The 23,615-nt window shown below is 38.4% G+C and overlaps 1 protein-coding gene across 2 annotated transcripts; it reads right to left on the bottom strand.

Annotated features, from left to right (window-relative positions):
• Window positions 1–400: 400 nt before the first annotated feature.
• Window positions 401–23,088, bottom strand: LOC132439527 (flavin-containing monooxygenase 3). Of its 2 annotated transcripts, none has more exons than XM_060033851.1 (9): window positions 22,964–23,088; window positions 21,854–21,991; window positions 12,575–12,763; window positions 11,402–11,564; window positions 11,009–11,151; window positions 10,036–10,235; window positions 5,457–5,812; window positions 3,174–3,246; window positions 401–2,475 (listed from the first exon to the last, which is right to left on the bottom strand). In XM_060033851.1, the coding sequence occupies exons 2-9, from the start codon at window positions 21,983–21,985 to the stop codon at window positions 2,133–2,135; spliced, it is 1,599 nt and encodes a 532-aa protein (XP_059889834.1). In that variant the 5' UTR covers window positions 21,986–21,991; window positions 22,964–23,088; the 3' UTR covers window positions 401–2,132. The 2 variants fall into 2 exon arrangements, with proteins under 2 accessions (XP_059889834.1, XP_059889842.1); XM_060033859.1 differs by having other exon boundaries at window positions 21,854–22,089; window positions 22,964–23,075.
• Window positions 23,089–23,615: the final 527 nt, after the last annotated feature.

The following is a 23,615-nucleotide window of genomic DNA, read 5'->3' as shown; positions in this document are numbered from 1 at the left end:
TGTACAAAAAAAATTTTATTTGCTTTTATTTTTAATATCTGACTATGCACTTTTAAGAACTGGTAAGAATTTCTAGATGAAACTGGGAGTGAAAAAAATCTTTTGTGCTTCATATGTTCAAATTGTGTGTCAGTTGAAATACACACACACACACACACACACACACATATTTAGTCTTATCAGCGTAACTTGTGGAATTGAATGATTGAGAATTACTGTTATGTACCAAAGTAATTAAGACATTGATAATAGTTCAGTTTAGTATGGGAATAGATAGATGTTAATAGGACTATTAAGAGAGTATGTTGGCTACAATAGTTTAGGAAAACTATTAATGAGCCAATTAATGTTTATAAAAACTTAAAGAATCATATGAGGAAGAATAAAAGAAACTATCATATCAATTTTAATCTTCAATTTATTTTGCATACTAGCATTTATAACATGAAACAATAAATTTTATGTGCTGTATTTAATTTGTTTACTTGATTCCATGTGGGCCACAGGGTTTCAAGAAAAGTTCTGTTTCACTTGGGAATATTTGGGAATACTTCACATCTGTGAGAAGACCTTAAAAGCAGAATATTATTTTGCTACCTTAAACAATTAGGAAAAGGGAACGATTTAAAGTTGTCTGCAGCAACATCCATAATAAATCTTAGCTCCAAAGATTAAAATATCAAGAGAATTTAAAAAAAAAGAAAAGGAGAAAGTGTTAGAGAAAAATGTGATCTCCTCCTTCTCTTGTTGCTCTAATGACTTCAGTTAGAAATTTTGTAAGGAGTATTTCATAAGGAATATGGATTCCAGGATTTTGTAAGGAGTATTTCGTCTAAAGAAGCATAATAAAGAAAGGAATAATGAATAAGAAAGATAAAATGGTATTTCCCCCCAAATTTGTGACTGTCCCTTTATAACCAAGTATAGCACAAGATTTTTTTTTTTTTTAATAAAGTCTGTTTGGAAAAAAAAAAAAAAAGAAATGAAGGTGTAGTAAGAAATATGGAGTTCAACAACATGCAGAGCCCTCTGGTGGCTGGTGATGCTGACAGATTATTTTATCTGCTCCATAATGTCAAACTTGAAAATCTTTAGCTATCAAAATTTAACTGTAGGGCTTCCCTGGTGGCGCAGTGGTTGAGAGTCCGCCTGCCGATGCAGGGGACGCGGGTTCGTGCCCCGGTCCAGGAAGATCCCACATGCCGCAGAGCGGCTGTGCCCATGAGCCATGGCCGCTGAGCCTGCGCGTCCGGAGCCTGTTGCTCCGCAATGGGAGAGGCCACAACAGTAAGAGGCCCGTGTATCGCCAAAAAAAAAAAAAAAAAAAAATTTAACTGTAACATGTAATAATACTTTAAAAAATAAAATTTTTGATTTATTCTGGCACCCCATTCTATAAGAGTATATAATTTTATATGATCTGTATCAGGTTTTATTAGGCTTGGGTCATAGCTTTGGCTAAATATTTAATTTTTTAAAAGACCGTCCATTCAGTTAAAAGGTATATTTGGTGCTCTACTCATTATTATTGTTATTGTCATTATTTTGCTGCTACATGTTGGAAAGTTGGTTCCTTATTGAGAATCTAAATAAAATGAGTTACTTCTTGCTAACTTTCATTATAAATGGGGTCTCCATGCTATGTTTCTTGGCCAGGGGACAGGAGGAATCGCCTGGAGGACAGAAATAGAATATAATAGCCAAATTCTCCCTGCAAATAGTTTGTAGAAGTAGGCTGGGACTATCATATTGCAGCTACTCTGCTTAATCTGTTCTTTGTTTAGATTTGAAATACATATTTCAAACATTGTTTAAGGAGAAAAGGAATCATGTCAAATGTTTCAGGAGATGACTTAGGTTAGAGATAAAGAGGATATATCTAATTATGAAATGTTATGGAAATGTCATGGAGTTATGAAATGTTAGTGGAACCTGAAGAGAATTGATTAATGTTCGTTAGATCATGACATGATTCTTACAGGGGCTCATTTAAAGGCCTAGAAATAGTACTGTCTTACTGACTAACGCCTGCTAAATAGGAAAGTAGGAGGTGTGCAATTCCTAATTTTTAAATAGCAAAGTTTCTTCCCAGGTAGTGTTAGTAACTTTCAGAATCCTAGATGGAATGATGATTAGAACAACACAAGGAAAGCAGCAATTGACAGAACAGAAATAAGAACGGGCCTGAACCAACTGCAAAATAAGCAAGGCTTCAGAGGACTCCCAACAATTCTTGTCGTCGTGGGTTTCAACGTCCGGTCCCACTGGGTCAGGATGGCATTTCTGGCTCCTGGCCACTTCCCCGGGCCCACCAGCCTAAACTGATACGAGCTGCAAGGGCCAAAGTAAACCTCCAAGGCCAACTTTGGATCTGTGAGAAACAGCCATGGGATGTTGGGCTTTGCCCCAATGAAGGAGGCAAGTTCATCCATATAAACGATATAATCCGTCTGTATGGTATTGCTTTTGCCAAACCTAGGGGCGGGAGAGGAAACAAGACTGTGGTCATCCACGCTTTGTATAGGAACAAGAACAGGGAAAATGCCTCACACCTTTTTATCCACGGGAATCAGCATCTATCCTTTGTGTTGGTAAGGGGACTATTGCTCATTATCCTGTACTTTGTAGTTGTTACTAAAGGACTTTCATACTGATCTCATTTGGACATTCCACAACACAGCAAGGCAGCTGAGAAAGGCATTTTTATTCACATTTACAAGTAGGTAAATTGTCTCTTGCTCAAGTGAGGTTATTACTTCCTGGCCACTGAGCTAATTAGTGACAGAGGTAGGACTGGAGCCCGGTTCTTCTGACTAGTTCTCATTTTATTAGAGCCATCTGTTGGAAGGCATCCTTTACATCTTAGAGGATTTATGGGCTAGAAAATTGAAGTCCACATCCACATGTTCCCAAACGCCTCTAACTTCTAATCTTTCTGGGTTTCCTTTCTATGACATATTGCAGGAGCTATGGAGGGTTAAAACAGGATTTAGTGGGGTATCAGGTGCAAAATAGATCGTGGATATAAATATTTGTTGAATGGCTAAATTTAGCTCATAGCTGTCAACGTAATGACTCACTCAGGGCCATTTAAAACTAAAACAGTCCCAAGTATTCACAAATTCTGCTTTTTCTATGAAAATTCTACATCCCTTTACAATAGCTGCTCTTACCATTTGAGCTTTTTCCCCATTTTTTCATCAATGTCATTCATCATGTCCTTGACAGAAGGCAAAGTGCAAGTTCCTATAAAAAGGGAAAGACATGATAGTAGTTAAATAAGTCTGGCACAGGACCAGCTTGCAATATTTCCTTTTTAATAGTGAGTTATGAATCACATTAGTATTTCCAAATTTTTTGTCACTGTCTAGTAAAATAAAAATTTGAGACAAACATACAGGTCATTCCCAATCTTCTCAGTGATGATACTCATCACAATAATTAAAAGCCATTACCCAAATAATCTTTTATCTTTGTATCTTTGCACTTAAATCAGTTATCGGATTTACAAAATCAGTTTCAAAATATTAGATTATATATTCTAATCTCTCAGCTTTATTTTTAAGTATGTTATCTAATAAATTATAGCCAAAGGTAAATAGGCATCTCTTTTTTAAGATTTAAGAAAAAAAATCTTCATAGGAAGTTATCTTGCTTTGCCAGGAAAGGGAATTTCCAGCAGATAAGATAGAGAATTTAGTGAAGCCGCAGGGTTCTTTCTGAAAAGCCAGTAGCTCCTGAATGAGACTGAGGATATGTACTGTCCATAAGTCACCAAGGATATAGGGAAGTCCCAGGAGACCAAATCTGAGTTGGGGCTGCCCCAAGATTTCAGACTCTTTCTGGCATCAATTTACAGAATTCTCTGAAATCTAGACCCAAACTTTTGTACCCAGATGCTTCAAATTAATGTGGTTTCTTTGGCAATTCTGCGATCACCTGGAACCAGAATTCCCAGCCTAGCTCTGATTGCTCAAGACATACAATGACTTGCCTAACTCCCTATTCCTGAAATCCTTATAGACAGGGTCACGTGAACAGTCTGTAGACATGGCCTTGTTTCAAACCTTGGAACTCATTCTGTCCTTGGGCAGGAGGAGACATGGAGAAGAGGCTATATTCTATAGCCCACCAGCTATTGCCATTGGGCTGCTTGTAGCTAACCCCTCTGTCCTGGTACCCTGGTTCCCCCAAATTGGATTGTTTGCCTTATCTTCCATTTCCCTCAAGACTGAGTCTTTGCCTTGTGCATCAGTTCTCTGTTGATTGGGTATCTGCCTTGTCTCCTTTCTTCAGAGCCCAGGTTACAACTCTTGTCCACACAGAGAGTAAGTGTCCCACATTTTAATGCCAGTCTCTTTGAACCTGGACCCTGAGCCTAGCTCTTTCTAAGTAGAATTTCATGCCCTCACCTTCCTGGCTGCTGCCTCACTGGAGTAACATCATCCTGCAACACATCTCTGCTTGGGGACTGGGGAGGGAAGGAGATTCAGAGAGATCACTGATATAAAGGACTGTAATGATGTGGATAGTAGCCTGGTGGTGGGCGATGATGCAGGCTATGTAGTTGCAGGTTCCAACCACCAGTATAAAAGAACATTTAAACCCCAGCAAGTCAGGTAGGACTGGAAGCCTTAGATGTGGCTTCAAAGGAAGCAGACCAGCTACGATTCCTTATCCATAATTTTCATACCTTTAAGACCAACTAGACTTTGCACACTAAGCTTTGACATCTCTATTTGTTCTTTAACCATGGCCCTGTTTGGTCTTATTGTCTGAATTGGCCCACAACTGCATTTAAAGCTTAGTGTGAATCTGATCCCAGTGCCTAGGGCTGGATGATGCTGCCTGCCTTCTTTGCTTGACCCCAGTCAAGTTTGTTGTTTCCTTTTTCTTTTTAAAATACAGGGATTTAGTATTCCTTAGAGACTATCTACCACACCAAGTGCTTTCTGCTTCTAATGATCCATGGCAGGGAAGAAAATAGAGCAGGAAATCCACTTCCTCTCTAGCAATGATATTTTTTTTTCATGACTGTGGATGTTTAAAGTTGGCTGGATATTGGCTTTGAAACATCTTTTATTAACCTTTCAAGAAATGTCATTCTATTGAGTTTTGAAATCTTAATTTTATAAAGTTGTCATGCATTTAAGATGAGAGTCTCTGGTGTTCTCAAGTTTAATGAAAGGTCTTGGGTAATTAACAGTTCTAAGGAGTTATTAATCACAAACTACTCCTTGAATAATACCTTGTACTATTGTTTATGACAATTCAATGTAATATGTTTTTAATTGTTTATAAAATATAATACTAAAAAATGTAGAATTATAGATTCTGGAAACTGGATGGGACCTAGGATTTGTCCCTTGTTATTAAGATTATTGTTTTCACAAAGACTCAAAGCCATTCTCATTGGCTTCCATCTTTCCCATCAATGAGCTTCTTTGTCTACTTACCCTTTATTACTCGTACTGCCCAGCGAGACTGCAGGTCAGTTGTGGGGATGACAGCTCCAAGGGACTGGACAAGGCCAATCACTGCCATGGTTGGCTTCTCCAGTGAAGGTGGGAATATGCCTTTAAATAAGGTGACCTCGTTGTCTCTGCTCTTAATGATGGAATCATCAAGGAAGGGGTAGGCGTAACTATAGCCTGTTGCAAAGATGACACAGTCAATGGCCTCAAACACTGTCCCATCCTCAAAAATGGCCGAAGTCTCTGTAAACTCCTTCACATTTGGCTTAACGGTCACAGTGCCACATAGAATGCGAGCCGGGAGCTCATCATTGAACACGGGCTCTTTCCTCAGGGTGCTGTATGGAAAACAGAGATGACCATTAGAACAGTAACATTTCCTGTTTCTTTTATTGGTCCATAATAATTAATTAATGATTGTTAATAGTTAATTAGTAAGGAAGGAGAAAACGACTCAAGATTTTTTAATGTGCCATGGAGTGTCACCAATATGGTTGAAGAACAAAACTGATGTAAGGCAACATTGTGGAGTAAGAGAAATTGTTTTTTTGCTGATCCCTTCTCTATTTCCTGTGATCTTTCTCTTCTCTTCCACAGAGCTCTCTCTAAATCCCAGAATAAGCACTCAGGCCCTTCCCCCTGTTAAAACCTATATCAGGAAAAACTCTTAAAGTCAGAGTACCTGGGTCTTTAAATTTTTTTCTTTGCTACTTATCAACTGTGAACCTTGATCAAATTAAGTTTTCTTAATTTCTCTTGCCTCATCTTTCTCATCTGGAGTGGCAATAAAGTTATACCTACCACAGGTCATTGGGAGACCTAAGTAATATAAAGAATTTGGCATAGTTTGTAGCACATACATAGTGCTCGAAATGTTAGACATTATTCTTAACATAGCATACTCCAAAGTGGTCATCGTGATGTAAAGAAGATCAGATAGGTGGAAGGAAGCTAAAGGTGGGAAGACTGCAGTCAGGTTCTATCATAAAATGTGAAGTGTGAGCCCCGTGCAGACAAAGGCACAAGTCAGGTGAGGGAGGGAGCATCTAGGAATTTAAATAAGACCAGGAGCAGGAAGAGGCCACTGGAAATCTGGAAAGAGAGAACTTCTGATTACTTTTTATTCAGTAACATCTCTAGTGAGTGCACATAAATCTGAAGTTAGGGGTGAACTGAATAGTGTTGAAGGAAAAGACTTTGTTCTTATAGGACAGTGAGAGCTGTGAGAGAGCCATAGGTAGACTCCACTGGGGAGGAAACTGAGCCAGACAATGAGATTGGTTGGAATGCCGATTGGAAAAAGGCTGGATTCAACTGCTCGAATTACCTGCCATTTATCTTAAACCCACTGCCGTGTTGAAACTTCTTTTGTCAAGGCCACCAGGACCTTCAAGCTGCCAGATCCCATGGTCTACTCTTACTCCTCACTTTACTCAACTTATTAGCAGCATTTGACACGCTTGATGGTGTCCTCCTCCATGAAACACGGTCTTTATTTTGCTTTCAGGTCATCACTCACTCTTGATTCCTTTCTACCTACCTCGCTATTCTTTCTCAGTGTCTCCTGCTGAATTCTTCTCCTCTTCCTGACCTCCAAATGTTGATGTGCCCCAGGACTCAGCCCTCATACCTTTTGTTTTCTCCATCTCCATTCATTCTTCAAGAGACGTCATCTAGTTTTCATTTCTTTAAGTACTATCTATATTCTGACCAGTCCACATTTTTGTTGTTGTTGTTTCAGTTCACATTTTAAACTTACGGTTTGAATGTCTTTTCTGTCTTGTGTATCCCACTGCGTTTCCACATTTTTCTGTGCGAATGTCGAATAGACGTCCAACTTTTATACGTTTAAAACTAAATTTCCGCTCCTCCCATGGTTTTCCACATCTCAATAGATGTCACCTCCATCCTTGCCCTCTTGCTCAGATCAAAAGACTGGAAGACATCCTTGACCCTTTTTTTGCTTTCAGATCTGTTATTCAATCTAACAGAAAATGCTGTTTGGGTTTACCTTCAAACTGTATCCAAAATCTGACCACTTCTGAGCACTGACGATCCTAGTTCAAGCCACCTACCCCTCTCATCTGGATGTTTGACAATAGCCTCTTTTTTTAAATATATTTTTTTTGTACAGCAGGTTCTTATTAGTTATCTGTTTTATACATATTAGTGTATACATGTCAATCCCAATCTCCCAATTCATTCCACCACCACCACCACCACCCCTGCTTCCATACATTTGTTCTCTACATCTGTGTCTCTATTTCTGCCTTGCAAACCGGTTCATCTGTACCATTTTTCTAGATTCCACATATATGCGTTCATATACGATATTTGTTTTTCTCTTTTCTGACTTTCACTCTGTATGACAGTCTCTAGGTCCATCCACGTCTCTACGAATGACCCAGTTTCCTTCCTTTTTATGGCTGAGTAATATTCCATTGTATATATATACCACATCTTCTTTATCCATTTGCCTGTCGATGGGCATTTAGGTTGCTTCCATGACCTGGCTATTGTAAATAGTGCTGCAACGAACATTGGGATGCATGTGTCTTCTTGAATTATGGTTTCCTCTGGGTATATGCCCAGGTAGTGGGATTGCTGGATCATATGGTAATTCTATTTTTAGTTTTTTAAGGAACCTCCATACTGTTCTCCATAGTGGTTGTATCAATTTACATTCCCACCAACAGTGTAAGAGGGTTCCCTTTTCTCCACACCCTCTCCAGCATTTGTTGTTTGTAGATTTTCTGATGCCGATTATAACTGGTGTGAGGTGATACCTCATTGTAGTTTTGATTTGCATTTGTCTAATAATTAGTGATGTTGAGCAGCTTTTCATGTGTCTCTTGGCCATCTGTATGTCTTCTTTGGAGAAATGACTATTTAGGTCTTCTGCCTATTTTTTGATTGGGTTGTTTGCTTTTTTAATACTGAGCTGCATGAACTGTTTATATATTTTGGAGATTAATCCTTTGTCCATTGATTCATTTGCAAATATTTTCTCACATTCTGAAGGTTGTCTTTTCATCTTGTTTATAGTTTCCTTGGCTGTGCAAAAGGTTTTAAGTTTCATTAGGTCCCATTTGTTTATTTTTGTTTTTATTTCCATTTCTCTAGGAGGTGGGTCAAAAAAGATCTTGTTGTGATTTATATCAGAGAATGTAAACTCTTAGAGGAAAACATAGGAATAACACTCTTTGACAATAGCCTCTTACCCAGTGTTTCCATTTCCTTCCTTGACCCACCCATCTATAATGAGTGATGACCATAAAAGCCAAAGTGATCTCTTCAAATTAACTTAGATCTTGTCTTCAGTTTACTCAGATGCCTGCAATTGCTTCCCACTGCAATTGCAGAGTAAAGGCCAGACTCCTTACAGTGGCCTACAGGACCCAACATCAACTGGCTATTTTGATGTCTCTGGTTTCATTTCCTGCTACTCTCCTGAGCCCTCTTCTCCAGGAAGAGAAGCTCATTGTAGTTTGTTGAACATACCAGTCATACCCCTGAAGAGGTGATGTCCTAGCTGTTCCCATTGTCCAGAATACTCTTCTCCAGATATCCTTATGGCTCATTTTCTCATCTCTTTCAGGAATTTGCTTAAAAGTTTTCTCAGTGAGACCTCCCCTATGGAGTGTTTAAAATTGTCCTGATGGCACTCCCTGTTACCCTTGCTTGCTTTGTTTTTCCTCCCTGATACATGTCATCATATGATTTTCTGCTATTTGTTTATTGTCTGTTTCCCACTACTAGAATGTGGGACAGGGATTTTATGTGTTTGTTCACTGCTGTATCCACAGGATTTAACACAGGTCCTGGCACATAATAAATGCTTAATAAATATTTGTTGAATTAATGAATTAACTTTGATGTAAACAGCTTATAACTTGGGTTTTTCACCCACGTCAAAGTAATTTCTTATCATGTGACTGGCTTGGGGGATGTTATAGGAGAGAGTGAGGAGGAGACTGAAGATGTAAACATTGTGGCCATAGTTCAGTGCGAGGGCTCCATCAAGGGGCAGGTGTTGAGAGCGAAGCACAGGGAAAGTTCTGCTTTGCTTAACTGTCATTAAGAAAGAGGCAGTAGAGCAAGGTGGCTAAGAGTGAGGGACTCTAGAGTCAGCAAATCTGGACATGGCTTTAACTTCCTGGCTGTGCGGCTTTGGTAAAGTTAACTACATTGAACCACAGTTTTCTCATCTCTGAAATGAAGATTATAACAGAGCCATCCTCATAGTTGTTGTGAGAATAAAGGGAGGTAATGCGTGTCAGAGACTCTGACATGTATTAAGGGCTTAAAACATGTTGACTACTATTATCATAACTCTAGGGACTAATTCCTGAGGTATTGATATTATATAACTTCGCAGCTGTGCAAATCTGGTAAGGAGGATTGTGAATAGGAAAATACCCCTAACTTTTGCAATTCTTTATCCTCTGAAAAGTGAGAGGTGATTACTTCACTTTGATTTGTTTGGGGGTTACAACACACATTAGGGTTGTTGACACTGAAATAAAAATTAGCAGGCATATCATGTTTAAGTCTACTTTACCCATTTAAAGGCATCAAGCCATAGTTCTCATGCTTGAATCTTGCATTCATTTGCTTGACGTACCACCAGTCAGAGATGACTGTTGGTAAGTTGTTGTTGAGGAAGGTTTCAAATCGAGTGATAAACATCATGTCCCATGGATAGCCACCATGCCAGACCCGGCTCATCACCCAGGAGCCACTTCTGGAGCTGACGATGACCTTAAAAAACACCATTTCAACCATTAAAGTGGTGACCATTTGTACTGGATACTGTGATATATCCCCCAGATCTGCCTTTAGGAATGGAGTTATTATAGCAGCTTCTGGAAGTGTTGCCAGAAGGCAGCCCTCAGCTGTCAGCCCTCTTTGGCAGTTAGTTTGGTAACTTATACTCTTTTTGGATTCCCTGCATTCAGTGACTGGTTAATGGAAGGATATAAAGGCCCAGCCTCTCACTTCAACTAGAGACAATTCTAAAGGACTAGCCTAGCTTCAGAGTAAGTAAAGGAAAACTTCTTTCCCTTCCCTCAGAGGTATTCATCCAGAGAGCTCTCCCAAATAAACTCCCTGCCTTATAATCGACATCTTAGGGTCAACGCTCTGTTATACTCCTCCAGGCAAATTTTCGTATCTTAATCAAATCTTCTCTGGTGTTGATGACGAATAACTGCATTCTAGTCATATTTCTTCTAGTGCTTATCTGATGATCCCAAAATGATCCCATTAGTTTCGGAGGACTTTACTGGACACATGTTAGACACTAAATGTCCCAAAGAAGAAGATTGTTGAATGGCAACATCACTCCTTGCTGATGTTCTGCCTTTGCCATACAAGCTATTTAAAATTTCACAAGTTACCAGGGAAGTTGAGCTATATGAAACACTGCTTAGTCTTCCGATCAAGCACCCTGCTCTTCTCCCGTTTCGTTATCACACCTTTCAAATGGTGTGTCTGTCCCTTTAAAGAACTCCCTTAGTATCTGGGAGGCGTACCTGTTCGGCTGTGTGGCTGAGTTCTGAGGCAATATCACAGCCCGAATTCCCCAGGCCAATCACCAGGACTCGCTTCCCCTTGAATATTCCTGGTTCTTTATAGTCCCAGCTGTGGAAGCATTTGCCTTTAAAAAGTTGTAGACCTGAGTGAAAAGTGGGAAACATATGAATCATTTGATTTCCATTTAAAAAACTGCTGTAACAGATCTTGTGGGTGAATATAGTTGCAGTAATCTGGAATTTTAGCACACCAGGTATGTTAGATACAGTGGAAGCATATTTTAATTTAATGTGTACTTTTATAAATTGTACTTTTATATATGTAAGAAAGACATTATCAAGGTCATTCATTCGTGTCAGATTTGTAGGTGGCACCCTAAATTTTGGCCTTACCTTGAAAGGACTCTTTTGGTAGGTTGGGGTACACATGATGTCCAGAACAAATCATTACAGCATCAAAGACAGCTGATTCTTTTTTACCATCCTTTTCAGTGATAACGTCCCATTGGCCAGTGACTGAGAAATCAGGACGTTTATTTACACTGGATACAAGTGTCTAAGAGAAACACAGAAAGATAGCCTTCTTTTTTTCTATGCTAACAGGTAGGTTTGGCACCAACTTGATCAAACAGGATGAAAAAAATCTTTAATAATGTCTTAGGAAAAATACTTAATTCATTATGAAGGTACATATTACAAATTCAAAATTCCTTCAGAATAATTCAAAACATTAAATGGTCTATATGTTTTTTATCCCCACATGGTTCCTTGTGTATGACCAGTATTTTCTGCAGTAGAAGAGTGATTCCTTTCGGAGCTATGACAGTGAATTGAATTATAGTTTACAAGAGGCATGTAGCACATGTAGTAAATAATCTGGTGGCCAATAATTTTTGTAGTAACAACATTTCGTAACGTATTTCATTAGCCACTTTATTTTTAACATTATTGTCTTAAAATGAAAGATGTTGTCTGTATTCAGAGCATAAGTTCTTCTCAAATTTTAGTGTGTGTAAGGATTACGTGAAAAACCTTAGGAATCAGGATCGTGCCTGCAGCCCGGGGAGGGAGCTGTGAAGGAGGAAAGGTTCCCACACCTTGGGAAGGCTCCTCACCAGCGGAGAAATTAGACTGGATGGAGGGGGAGTTTCAGAGCCTAAAAGGAGAAAGCAGACCCAGCCCCAGCTTATTTTCTAATATAAGCATTTAAGCTTATAATTTTCATGAACGTTTTGCTCTCTCTGCTTCCCACAAATACTGATATGTAGAATTTAAATTATGGTTCAGCTCTAAATATTTTAAAATTTCCATTGCATTTTCTTTTTTGACCCATAAATTGTTTAGGAAAAAAGAGTTCTTAAGTTAATGGAACGTGGTCAAGTTTTGTAAATTTCCTACGTATTCTTGAGAAGAATGTGTATTCTCTAAATCTAGGGTCAGAGAAGCCACATTGTTAAAAACGTTGACAAGTAAGAAAGAGACACTGAAAGAACTAATGGGAATCTACTAATAAAAAGAAAATTCCTCACAGCAATGCCCCGAATTAATTTCTTGATAACATCTTACCTTAAGTTGAATGTATCTCAGGAGGTTCTTTTCTTTGGCAAACGCAGTGATGTATTCCTGGAGCTTACTGTTATGCATAAAGTTGGGAAAGTCATCAGGAAAAGGGAAGTCCGGAAAACATGTCATCTCTTTGGAAGAGTTGGTAAAGACTGACCGATAAATGCTGGCCCTGCCTTCCTCGGCATGGTCCTGTGAAAGTATGGTTTTAAATGGAAGAGAGTTTGTGAATGAGTATACTTATCACAGTCAGGGCCAGTTCCAAATAATTAGCACTCATTTTCAGTCGGCCTTTACCCACAAGTAAGTGAAATAAGATGAGGCATAAATTAACTTCACTTAAACAATTTGATGATAATCAAAGGAACTTAGAATGTGGAAAAATATATCTTGCTTAACATCTTTGCTTTTCTAAGGGAAACAAATTCTGAATTTCATCATGTCCTTTAAAGAACATGTAACTGGAATAATTTTATTCCTTTTAGCCATTAAATACAGTAATAGATATTTTCCAAAATTCACCCATGCATGATTTCAGTGTGTCAACACATAAGCATGGACAAACAAAATGTGATATATACATACAAGTATTATTCAGCCTTAAAAAGAAAGGAAATTCTGACATATGCTGTGATAGGCATTGACTTCGAGGATATATGCTAAATGAAATAAGCCAGTCACAAGAAGATAAATACTGTATAATTCCACTTAGCGGAGGTACCCTGAGTGATCACATTTATAGAGACTGAAAGAGCAGTGGTTGCCTGGGACCAGGGAGAGGAGGGAATCGAGAGTTATTGTTTAATTTCTGTACTATTTTACTTTGGGAAGATTAAAAATGTTCTGGAGAGGGATGGTGGTATGATTGCACAGTAATGTGAATTAACTTAATGCCACAGAACTATATGCACTTTAAAATGGTTAAACAGCAAATCTTTATTGTGGTTTATTTACCACAATGAAAAAAATTTCCTTTAGCATGTCATGAGGTAGTTCTGGTGGATTAGATCATGATATTTTCTTATGTACCTAGGGCAGAGAGAAGTTTGGTTATGTTTAGAACAGTGTTTTTCAAATGTTTTTGCCCATACCCTATAGTTAGTAATATATTTTATATTGCAACCCAGTGCGTGCACACACACAAACACACACACAGTGGGGACAAAAGTTTTATGAAATAAATCATTTTCAACAAGTTGAGTTGCACACATACGTTCTATACATTTCATTTAAACATGCAGATTGATTCATTAATTTATATCCTAACACACTAATGAGTCATAGTCTCCAGTTTGAAAAACATTGGTTTAAAGGAACTGGGTAAGGAGAAAGGGGAATAGAGGCAGAAAAAGGGGTAATGGTGGATTACTTAAGTCCTAAGCTTTATTCTGGAATTCTGAAATTAACATTGAGGGGAACACTGAGGGAAGAGGGGCTTTTGTTTTTCACATTTGAAATTCTGGTAAGATATCAGAATACATATCAAAACCTCCCCCTGAACCAGCCTGGGTAGAGGGAGGTTGACACAGGAAAGTCAAGTAGCAATGATTAGGAAGAGGTAGAACTTCAGTTTAGTTTAGTTCTCTTGAACCCATTCAGTTTGAACAAAACATAGGAGTTCCTGCTTGCTCCCAACAGGGATGCAGAAATGATCTGAGAATCTTAGTACACAGTTTACCAGAGAGTTGCCATGGAGGAAGCTAAGCGACATTTTAGGAGAGATGCAGAGTGGACCACTTGAGTCAGGGACTCAGTGAGAAAACTGGACCTGGCAAGTGAGGTCTATTCAGCAAGCAGATTCAGTGGCTCCTGTTTAAGTTAAGAGAGGACAGTCTCCAGGTTCATCAACTGCTGTCTTATCCTCTTGAAGGATGAGTGTGAATGGTAACCAAATAGAATAGAAACATCAGGAGACCAGAGCGGCCAGAGGACAGTCCCAAGACCTGTGTTTGAATCTGGGAAACTTTGGCTTCCCTTTACCCCAAGGTCATTTAAGTTCTCCTTGTCCATAAGCCCAGATACAATTTTGGAAAGAGCTGAGGGGCAAGGAGGGGACCTGAAAGACTGAGCATTGATCCAAAAGAGACCTAGAGATTAAGCTGTGCCAACTGGGGGTACTCCTTGTGTCTTAGAATGCTTTTATGCTTCTCTCTATGTAATTCTGGACATTTGTCTGTGTCCTATTTATGCTAGACATAAACGAGTGACCTGAACACTTAGTAGTCTAGTATTACTTACTGACGAAACATTGCAACATATCAAGAACTCATAGGAGAAAATGGGAGAGGATCTCCCAGGACAGAGTGAGAGTTTTAGGGTTCACTGACATGCTTCATGACTTTCCCTCAACTTACAGCATGAGGCATTTGGTAGACAGAATTTTAAGAGTGACCCTTAGTGCTCCTCAGCCTTGTACAGTCATTTGCCCTCTGAGTCTGGGTGAAACCTGTAAATATCATATCACTCAAGGTATGAGGAGGATTCAGCTTGTTGTTCTTGGCATTGAAGATGGAGGGTGCCATATGCCAAGGAATACTAGCAGCCTTTAGGAGCTGAGAGGAATCCCAACTTACAGCCAGCAAGGTAACAAAGACCTTAATCTTACCACAGCAAGGAACCGAATTCAGTCACCACCCTGTATGAACTTGGGTGCAGATTCTTCCCTTGTGCCTCCAGATAAGGGCCCTGCCCAGCTAGCAGCTTATTTTTGACCTCGTGAAACCCTAAGCAAAGAACCTAGCTGAACTATGCTGTACACCTGAGAGTAATAAGTAAGTGTTGTTCTGAGCTGCTAAAGTTTGCAGTAATTTGCTACGCAGAAATAGAAAACTAATACAAGGCCAAAGGTAAGGTTTTGGAGCAAGCCAAAGTCAGGGAAAATTATGTAATGTAACAACAAGGGAGGAGTTTCATATAATAAAAATGATGCAAACCTTTGAGACAGGTTTGAGGTGCTTTTGCAACTTTGGTTGCTTCAGGATAATATTCAGTAAATCCCCCTAGCAATGCTGAGCTGATTGGTCTTCAGTTTTTCTTGGATTCCGAAAAGGCCATGATTAATGAGAGAGGAGTTGCAGCATCAACTAACCACATCATGTGTGACTTGCTTAAAAAAGAAAAAAAAAAAAACACAAAAATATGTCTTGAACATCTTACTGTTCCTATTTGGTATTATAGTGTATCTCAGAGCCCATGTTTATAGACTGATTCTTTTAAGTTGATATAAGAAGTTCATAAGAGAATGACTATAGAGTCATAAATTGCATTTTCAAATATAAATTTTTTGTAGGGCAAGTGTTCAACAAAGAACCAAACCTTGGTTATTTATGGAAGTAGCTTTATTTATTTATTTTTGATTACTTAAGTAATCCAGACTTCTGATTAAACATGAAAGATTATGTAGATGCATTTAACTCTTTTTCCACTAAAATTACTGTAAAGGTATCAGAGGTATGAACCCACAAGGAAAAAAAAAGAAAAAAAAGTAAAAGCAAACAAGAAATAACAACAATATTTTGAAAGTAGAACATAGATGCATGAGTGATAACTGACTTAACAGACCAAAGAAAGGTGAAAGCTGAGACTAGATCTAATCAACTGGGAATCTGGATCAAATAATGATACTCTAAGACATTCAAAGTCTACAGTCTTTTACTTCACATATATAATTTTTCAGAAAACTACTGAGGATGTACTCTCATATAGTCTACTAAAATGAGAGAATAAACAAAATAGTAGAAAGATAAGGTTTCCAGAAAATAGGGTTACCCAGGGTAAAGCAGTGTAGCTAGCCTAGGGAAAAGAAGGAAGACAATCTGAAAGAGTATCTTTAAGAGATAGTTGAGAGAAGAATTAAGCTGGTGAAACACCTTGTGTGTTTAAACATGCTGAGAGAATTCTGTGGGATGGCCTGGGGTTTGAATTAGAGATAGCATTTATAAAATTAAACCAACAAAGGACACAAGGCAGTTATTAGCTCCAGTGAAAACAAAAAGTTATTTAAGAAAGAAAATATAGCAATGAACAGTATTTACATGGTTATAATAATATAAGCATGAAGGTTTACTTAAACAAAAAGAATGGTATAACTATATGAACAAGAGAAGATGGAAAATCTTGTAAATGGGTGTGTCTTTTGTTTGAAATATTCTAAGGGATTGTTGTTTGTACATAGCACCAATCAAAAAAATTCTATAAATACAGAGGAAGTTACAAGAAATGGGTCAAAAATGAATATGGTGGAACAGAGAATTCAAATTTAGCCTAAAAGAGGCCAGGTATTAGAGTAAGAGGAGATACAGTGTTGCCTGATTTTCTGATTTTTCAAAAGTAGATATATCCCTAGATTTTTATGTGAAATATCATGATTTTAAAATAATGGATCAAAAAATTTAAAAAATGTATAGATCAAATAAAACAGAACAGCTTTAGTATAAAAAGAGCCAGTTTGCTAACTCTAAAACGTGTACAAACTATTGATTTTTGTCTGGTAATTCCAACCTCATTGTATTATCTTATTTTTTGCAGCCATTTTCCAATTGATGTCCTTCATGGTATAAAATCAGATGGACAGTAACTGATAATTTTTCCTCCTTTCCAGTTTCTCTTTTTTATTATCAATCGCTTGTCTTATTGAATTGGCTCGAACTTATAAAAGAACATTAATCAATAGATCTTTAAGAGAGAACTTAAAAATTTCCTGGAGGCAGTATTTTCCATCATTTTGGTATAAATTTCTATTTTATTGTATTGGCAACAGAGAATTTCATTTTATTTATACATTTTTTCAAAAATTTTGAGGCTTTTTGGTTGAGTCAGTTTTAGAAATGTTCCATGGGCACTTGAAAATAAGGCATATTTCATTTTTTTATAGTGTTGTATATCAACTAGTGACAGACCAAAGTGCAAGATGCAATAGTTGTTAAGCTACTATTTGACCAAAACTATGATCCTTAAAAAATAAAATAACAAAGTAAACATTAGTCTAATTCTTCAGATTGCACTTTCAAATTTAAAGAGCCAATTAAAAAAAAACAAAAAGCAAACAAACAAACAAACAAACAAAAAAAAAACCCCAAAATAGGGGCTTCCCCGGTGGCACAGTGGTTAAGAATCTGCCTGCTAATGCAGGGGACATGGGTTTGAGCCCTGGTTCGGGAAGATCCCACGTGCCGTGGAGCAAATAAGCCCATGCGCCGCAACTACTGAGCCTGCGCTCTAGAGCCCACGAGCCACAACTACTGAGCCTGCATGCCACAACTACTGAAACCCATGCGCCTAAATCCTGTGCTCCACAACAAGAGAAGCCACAACAATGAGAAGCCCACGCACTGCGACGAAGACCCGACGCTGCCAAAAATAATAAATAAATAAAGTTAAAAAAAAAATACCCAAAAGGGGCTCCAAAGAAAAACATTTCTTTCCTTAAAAAAATTAACATTGTTTTCTATCTGAAATGATTTTCCCTCTGATGAAAGATCAAACTGTAGATCTCTATGTAGAGTTGCCAGTTCATAATGAAAAGCACTGAGCACTAGAAATTTAGAATTAGGGCTCATATAACTCAAAGTTTTCAGGCCCGTAGAATATAAATTTTTAGTATAATACTAGAATATTCCAATCACATCAAAAGCCAATGTTGCTGTGGCCTTGTTCTTGACAAGTAATTCAGTGGTAGATTAATTGCCAAGTTTGCGTCAGAAAGCAATGTGATCTTGAAATATGGCATGAGTTTTCCGCTGCTCCCTTGGGTTGTTGACTCTGCTAGTGTGCATTTGGGATGCAGAGGTGGAGGAATTCATAGCTTTGGGTGAGTTTAGGAAGCTTGATAGTGATTATAATTAACACAAGGAGAGACTAAATATTAAAGATCAAATAGATACATAGGCTAGAAAAAAGTCAGGGGAAGTGAACAATGGGTTGTATGCCCAGAAAAAAACAGACTTTATTCATGACACTTCAGGCCAAAATCCAGTTTACTCACATATTGTTTGGGGGACTCCCGAGAAGGAAAGACCTTTCCCCTAGACCTGCATCCTAGTCACAAGGTACTTTATCTTCTCAGCGATCAGAGCAGGTGAGGGAAATACATCATCTTGCCTTTAGATCAGGGTTAGAAGAAAGAAGTAGAAGGGCTATAGGAAAGTGCTATAGGAAACAGCTACAAAAGTGTGAATTATCTGCACTTTACCCTTTTTACACATAGCTAATATTTGGATCTCTCTGAAAGAAAAAAAAGTTGAGAGAATGTAAAGTGCTATCTTTAGAAACTAAAGATAATGAAAATACAAAATTTAACCTGATTTTATAATATAATCCCATGATGTGAATTCTAGGTATACTGCTACAGACTCCTAGAGGTATTTGAGAAACACTGCAAGTCACAACATCATTTGCAATCTTTAAGTCCTCTCACAGAGGTGAAATAGTTTGGAAACTCCGAATAACCAAGTATATTAGTTTCTATTAGCTTCGTGAGGCTATTGTAATAAATTACCACAAACTTGACAGCTTGAAACAACAGGAATTTATTCCCTCATGATCCCAGAGACCAGGAGTTGGAAACCAGTATCACTGGGCCTAAATCAAAGTGCTGGCAGGACCATGTTCATTCCAGAGGCTCTAGGGGAGAATCATTGTCTCTTCCAGCTTCTGGTGGATGCCAGCGTTCCTCGGCTCTTTTAGCATCTTGAGGCCACCTGTATTCCTTGGCTAATGTCCCCTTTCTCCATCTTCAAGGTCACAACATAGCATCTTCAAATCTCTCTTTCTGATGAGGTCGCACTTTCTTTTCTATCTTTGTGTGTCAAATCTCTCTCTGCCTCTCTATTTTAGGGGTTTATGTTATGGCATCTTGGGCCCACCCAGATGATCCAGGATAATCTCATCATCTCAAAATTCTTAATTTAGTCATGTCTGTAAATATCCTTTGTCTTTATTAGGAACATTTACAGGTGCTAGAATCAGGACCTGATATCTTTGAGGGTGCCATTGTTTGAAAAGCCTACCACAGTCCACTGTCAGGCCCCTAAGGATTCACATTTATCCTACATGCCAAATACATTCACTTCAGCCCAACATCCCCACAGTCTCAATCCACTGCAGCATCAAATCAAGTCCCAGATCTCACTTATATATCATCAGCTTAAAAGTCCTAAATGTCATCATCTAAATCAGGTATGAATGAGATTGAGTATGATTCACCCTGGGATAAAATTCTCCATTTCTGGACCTGCCAAACAAGGAAACATGTTGTCTTCCTCTAAAAGAGGACAGGCACAGGGTACCAGTTACAAATGTTCCCATTCCAAAATGAAGAAAATGGAAGGAAAAAAGGAGTCACCAGTCCCAAGCAATTTTGGAATCCAGCAGGGCAAGTTTCATTAGGTTTCAAGACCTGGTAATAAGCATTTGTGTCTCAAGGCTTCAGCTTCTGTGTTTGAGGTTCCAGCCTCTGGGGTAAATTTTCTTTTTCTTGAAGAGTAGCACATATTTGCAGCTGCGTAGTTTTATCACTCTGTGATGCTAGGTTCAAATTTTTAAAGTCTTCCTTGAATAACAAGAGAGGCAACTGCTCTCAAAAGCTATATCAGCAGTGTCTTTCTTCAGCAATGCTTTGCAAAGTAAGTTTTTATTTATTTATTTATATTTATTTATTTTTGGCTGTGTTGGGTCTTCGTTGCTGCACGTGGGCTTTCTCTACTTGCAGCAAGTGGGGGCTACTCTTTGCTTCGGTGCGCAGGCTTCTCATTGCAGTGGCTTCTCTTGTTGCGGAGCACGGGCTCTAGACGCACGGACTTCAGTAGTTGTGGCACATGGGCTCAGTAGTTGTGGCTCGCAGGCTCTAGAGCGCAGGCTCAGTAGTTGTGGCACATGGGCTTTGTTGTTCTGCGGCATGTGGGATCTTCCCGGACCAGGGCTGGAACCTGTGTCCCCTGCATTGGCAGGTAGATTCTTAACCACTGAGCCATCAGGGAAGTCCGCAAAGTAAGTTTGAATATGAGGATTTGGTTAAGATCACTGTGTAGAAGACTTGCCTGCTCAATAAGCCACTTGTTGAAATGTCACCCAGTAGTTTAAAAAGAGGTTAAGAATTCAGGCTGGAGAGACAAGTCAGATTGAATTGGGGTCTTGTCTTTACCATTTACCAGCCATTTATCATTTTTTCTTTTCTTTTTAAGCTTCAGATTCATTTGTAAAAGGGAAAAACTCATACCTAGCTTATAGGATTATTATAAAGACTGAATTAAATGGGAAAGGTGTTTGGCATTTAGAAAGTGCTCAATAAAATAGCCCTAAGATTCATCAGGGTGCTAATCTGAAGATCTGTCAGCACATTCCAGTGACACGCTGGGCTCCACAATGTTATAAAAGATACTGCATAGTTTGAAGAGTTCTTTACAGCCTAGAAAATATCTACATTAATAAGAATAATTCTCATATCTTTATAATATTTAAAGAGCTGTCACAAACACTGTCTCCTTAAATACAACCTTTTATTAAGTTATAAAGTTTAATACTAATTTTGCATTTGAGAAGGAAATGGTGGCTTAAAAAGGGTTAATGATCTTCCTATGTTTGCGTACGTGTTAATGGTTTATCAGAAGAAGAAGAAGAAAACAGGAGTAGGCTTAGCCAGACAGCATTCCTAAGGTTGGAGACACTGAGGGAGTTGGGGGCACAAGGCAGCCCACACACCCTATGATATGCTTGTCAGACAACGCAGGAAGTGATCTAACGTCAGCTTACAAGCATGTCTGCTGACGGAGTCCTTCATATAAATGCATAGAAGTAAAAAGTCATTGAAGAACTTCAAATCAGTGTGTCCTATTCTTGGTTCCTCTCGTAGCTATCTCATGAATTATGCGTTTTTGGCAAGACCAAAGTCAGCACCTGAAATCTTAAAATCTGTGGTCTGAATCACTGAGAGGATGTTCCAGAACCTCAACAAAAGAATGGAAAGAGCTGTTGCTTTTTAAATGAATAACTCATGTAATTCCATTACATAAACCTAACCAATATTTGACCATGTATTTTATCCCCAAGTGGCTCACTTATTAATGATTTATTGGAGTTGAGCTCTGTACACAGAGAGTAACCAGCCCACTACCTCATTTACTTTTGAAGTAAGTAAGGGACTTACTTTCCAACCTGCTTCTGATGTTGTGTTTCATAGAGTGAGTGTAACTGCCACGACAGCTTGTTTGGAAAGCTGTGTTCAAGCAATGTCCTCTCACACTTCCCATTTCACTCCCCAGTCTATTGCAGTGGCATCCCACTCACCGAGAATTTCCACAGGCCCCCGACGTCTTCGCCCTTCTCAAAGCAGGTGGGCTCCAGCCCCTCTTCTAGGCAGCTCCTGATGGAGGCCAAGCCACTGATGCCAGCTCCAATGATGGCCACTTTCTTCACCATGGTTGCCTGTGCAAAGGCCCAGGGAACATTTCCAGCAACAGTATTGCTGAAGACTCATTTTTGGATTTTTTTTTTTTGGTATCACTTTTTGGCTCAATAAGCAACTTTGTTTTTGCACCAAGAAAAGCAATATTAAAAGAAAATAGATCAGAACTTTTTTTTAGTTATCTAACTATACTTTGCATTTCTCTTTAATTTCTAAAGAGAATATTTTTTCCTCCCAAAAGAAACACTTTGTTTTCAGTCAACTCTCCAAAATTAAGAGGCTGGTGATCTGGCAAAATATTTGTCTTCTTTGCCTTTGGCCTTTTGTCAGTTACTCTGTACTAGAGACAGTAAATGGGAGAAAGAGGAGATTCACCACTAAAACACATATACACACACTTATACCCACAAACATTTATGTACGTATGAAGGAAGAAACAAATATATATGTGTATGTGTATAAATGCATATACATACACACATATAAATACACATATTTATTTCTTCTCTCTACTTTAACATAAGCCTTGAGGAATAAAGTCTGGCTATATCTGTGTTTTGGTATGCCAGGAAGTCACCCTCTTTTCTCCCCTAATAATATTCTTCACCTTCTCAATTAAAAAGAAAAGTCAAGTCTCTTTATCTAAAAACAACTTCTTCCCACTAGCTGCTACCCTCAACCTCCATTCTCTTCTAAAAAAAATTATGTTTCCTAATCTTTTCCTATTCCTGACAATATCTTTAGACCTGACTATTACTTTTCTCTGTTTTTTTCTTTTTAGACAAAATCACATAGATATGCAGAGAAGTAGATTTGGATGACAAAAGTCATAATCCTTAATTCTCAGAAAGTAAAAAATATCTACTTGAATTATACGTCATTCTCATTTTGGCCATATTTGGTATAAATATAGCATGCGCCTTCTCCATTTACCAATCCCACTCTCCTCCCTCTCGCATCATTACAGTATCATCCTTTTTTTCTTTTTCTACCTTTTCTTTATCTTCTGTTCTTCTGAAGGTTTAAGTCTTGTCCAAGATATTTGGGCAGTTTGAAAGAAAAAATGCTTCCCTGAACCAACACTCGGGGGGATTATTGCAAAATGGGAGGAGCTTCTCTTAAAGAGGAACTCGTTTCCCAGTCCTCCAGCAAGCTCCCTGCCAAGGGTGGGGCTCTGCTCTAGTCTCTTGGCTGCCCAATCCCTGCTTTCCCTTTAGTCCTAGTAAACCCAATCTACTGCTTACACTCTTGGACTCTTGGCCTGGGACTCCGGCATTTGTCCCAGATAGATGACTCTGCAGTTTTCTGCTCCATTTTATGATGTGTTATTCAAAATTTACCTTATTTTTCTCATTTCTTATTCTTCTCTGGGTATCTCATAGTAGTCCCTCAATACTGTTGAAAACTAGCTGTTTAATTGAGATATCCCAGCAGTGAAGATGGGTTTTCTCTCTTTCCTCTTATCCTCTCTTTGGACCTTTGTGGTCAAAGGCCTAGATTTCTCAAATTTGTATTTCTTTGATTCTGGTCAGTGTGTAGTCATGGAAAAGATCAAATTCCATAAATTGATCCATTAGCACCAGGTAAAATTATGTTGGTGATGAGACTAAATAAACTGCACTTAACTCCTGGTCATGAAGTATA

Source organism: Delphinus delphis, chromosome 1 (genome assembly GCF_949987515.2).
Source record: "Delphinus delphis chromosome 1, mDelDel1.2, whole genome shotgun sequence".
Taxonomy (NCBI): Eukaryota; Metazoa; Chordata; class Mammalia; order Artiodactyla; family Delphinidae; genus Delphinus; species Delphinus delphis.
The sequence above is the reverse complement of the archived record's forward strand: the minus strand, read 5'-3'. Positions and strand labels throughout refer to the sequence as shown.

Excerpts from the sequence above, each read along its gene's own strand:
- LOC132439527 (XM_060033851.1), bottom strand. The coding sequence starts at position 21,985 with ATGGTGAAGAAAGTGGCCATCATTGGAGCTGGCATCAGTGGCTTGGCC. Across the intron at positions 5,813-10,035 it reads GGCTTGATGCCTTTAAATGG|CACCCTGAGGAAAGAGCCCG; the intron begins GTAAAGTAGACT and ends TTTTCCATACAG. Across the intron at positions 3,247-5,456 it reads GGCAGTACGAGTAATAAAGG|GAACTTGCACTTTGCCTTCT; the intron begins GTAAGTAGACAA and ends CCCTTTTTATAG.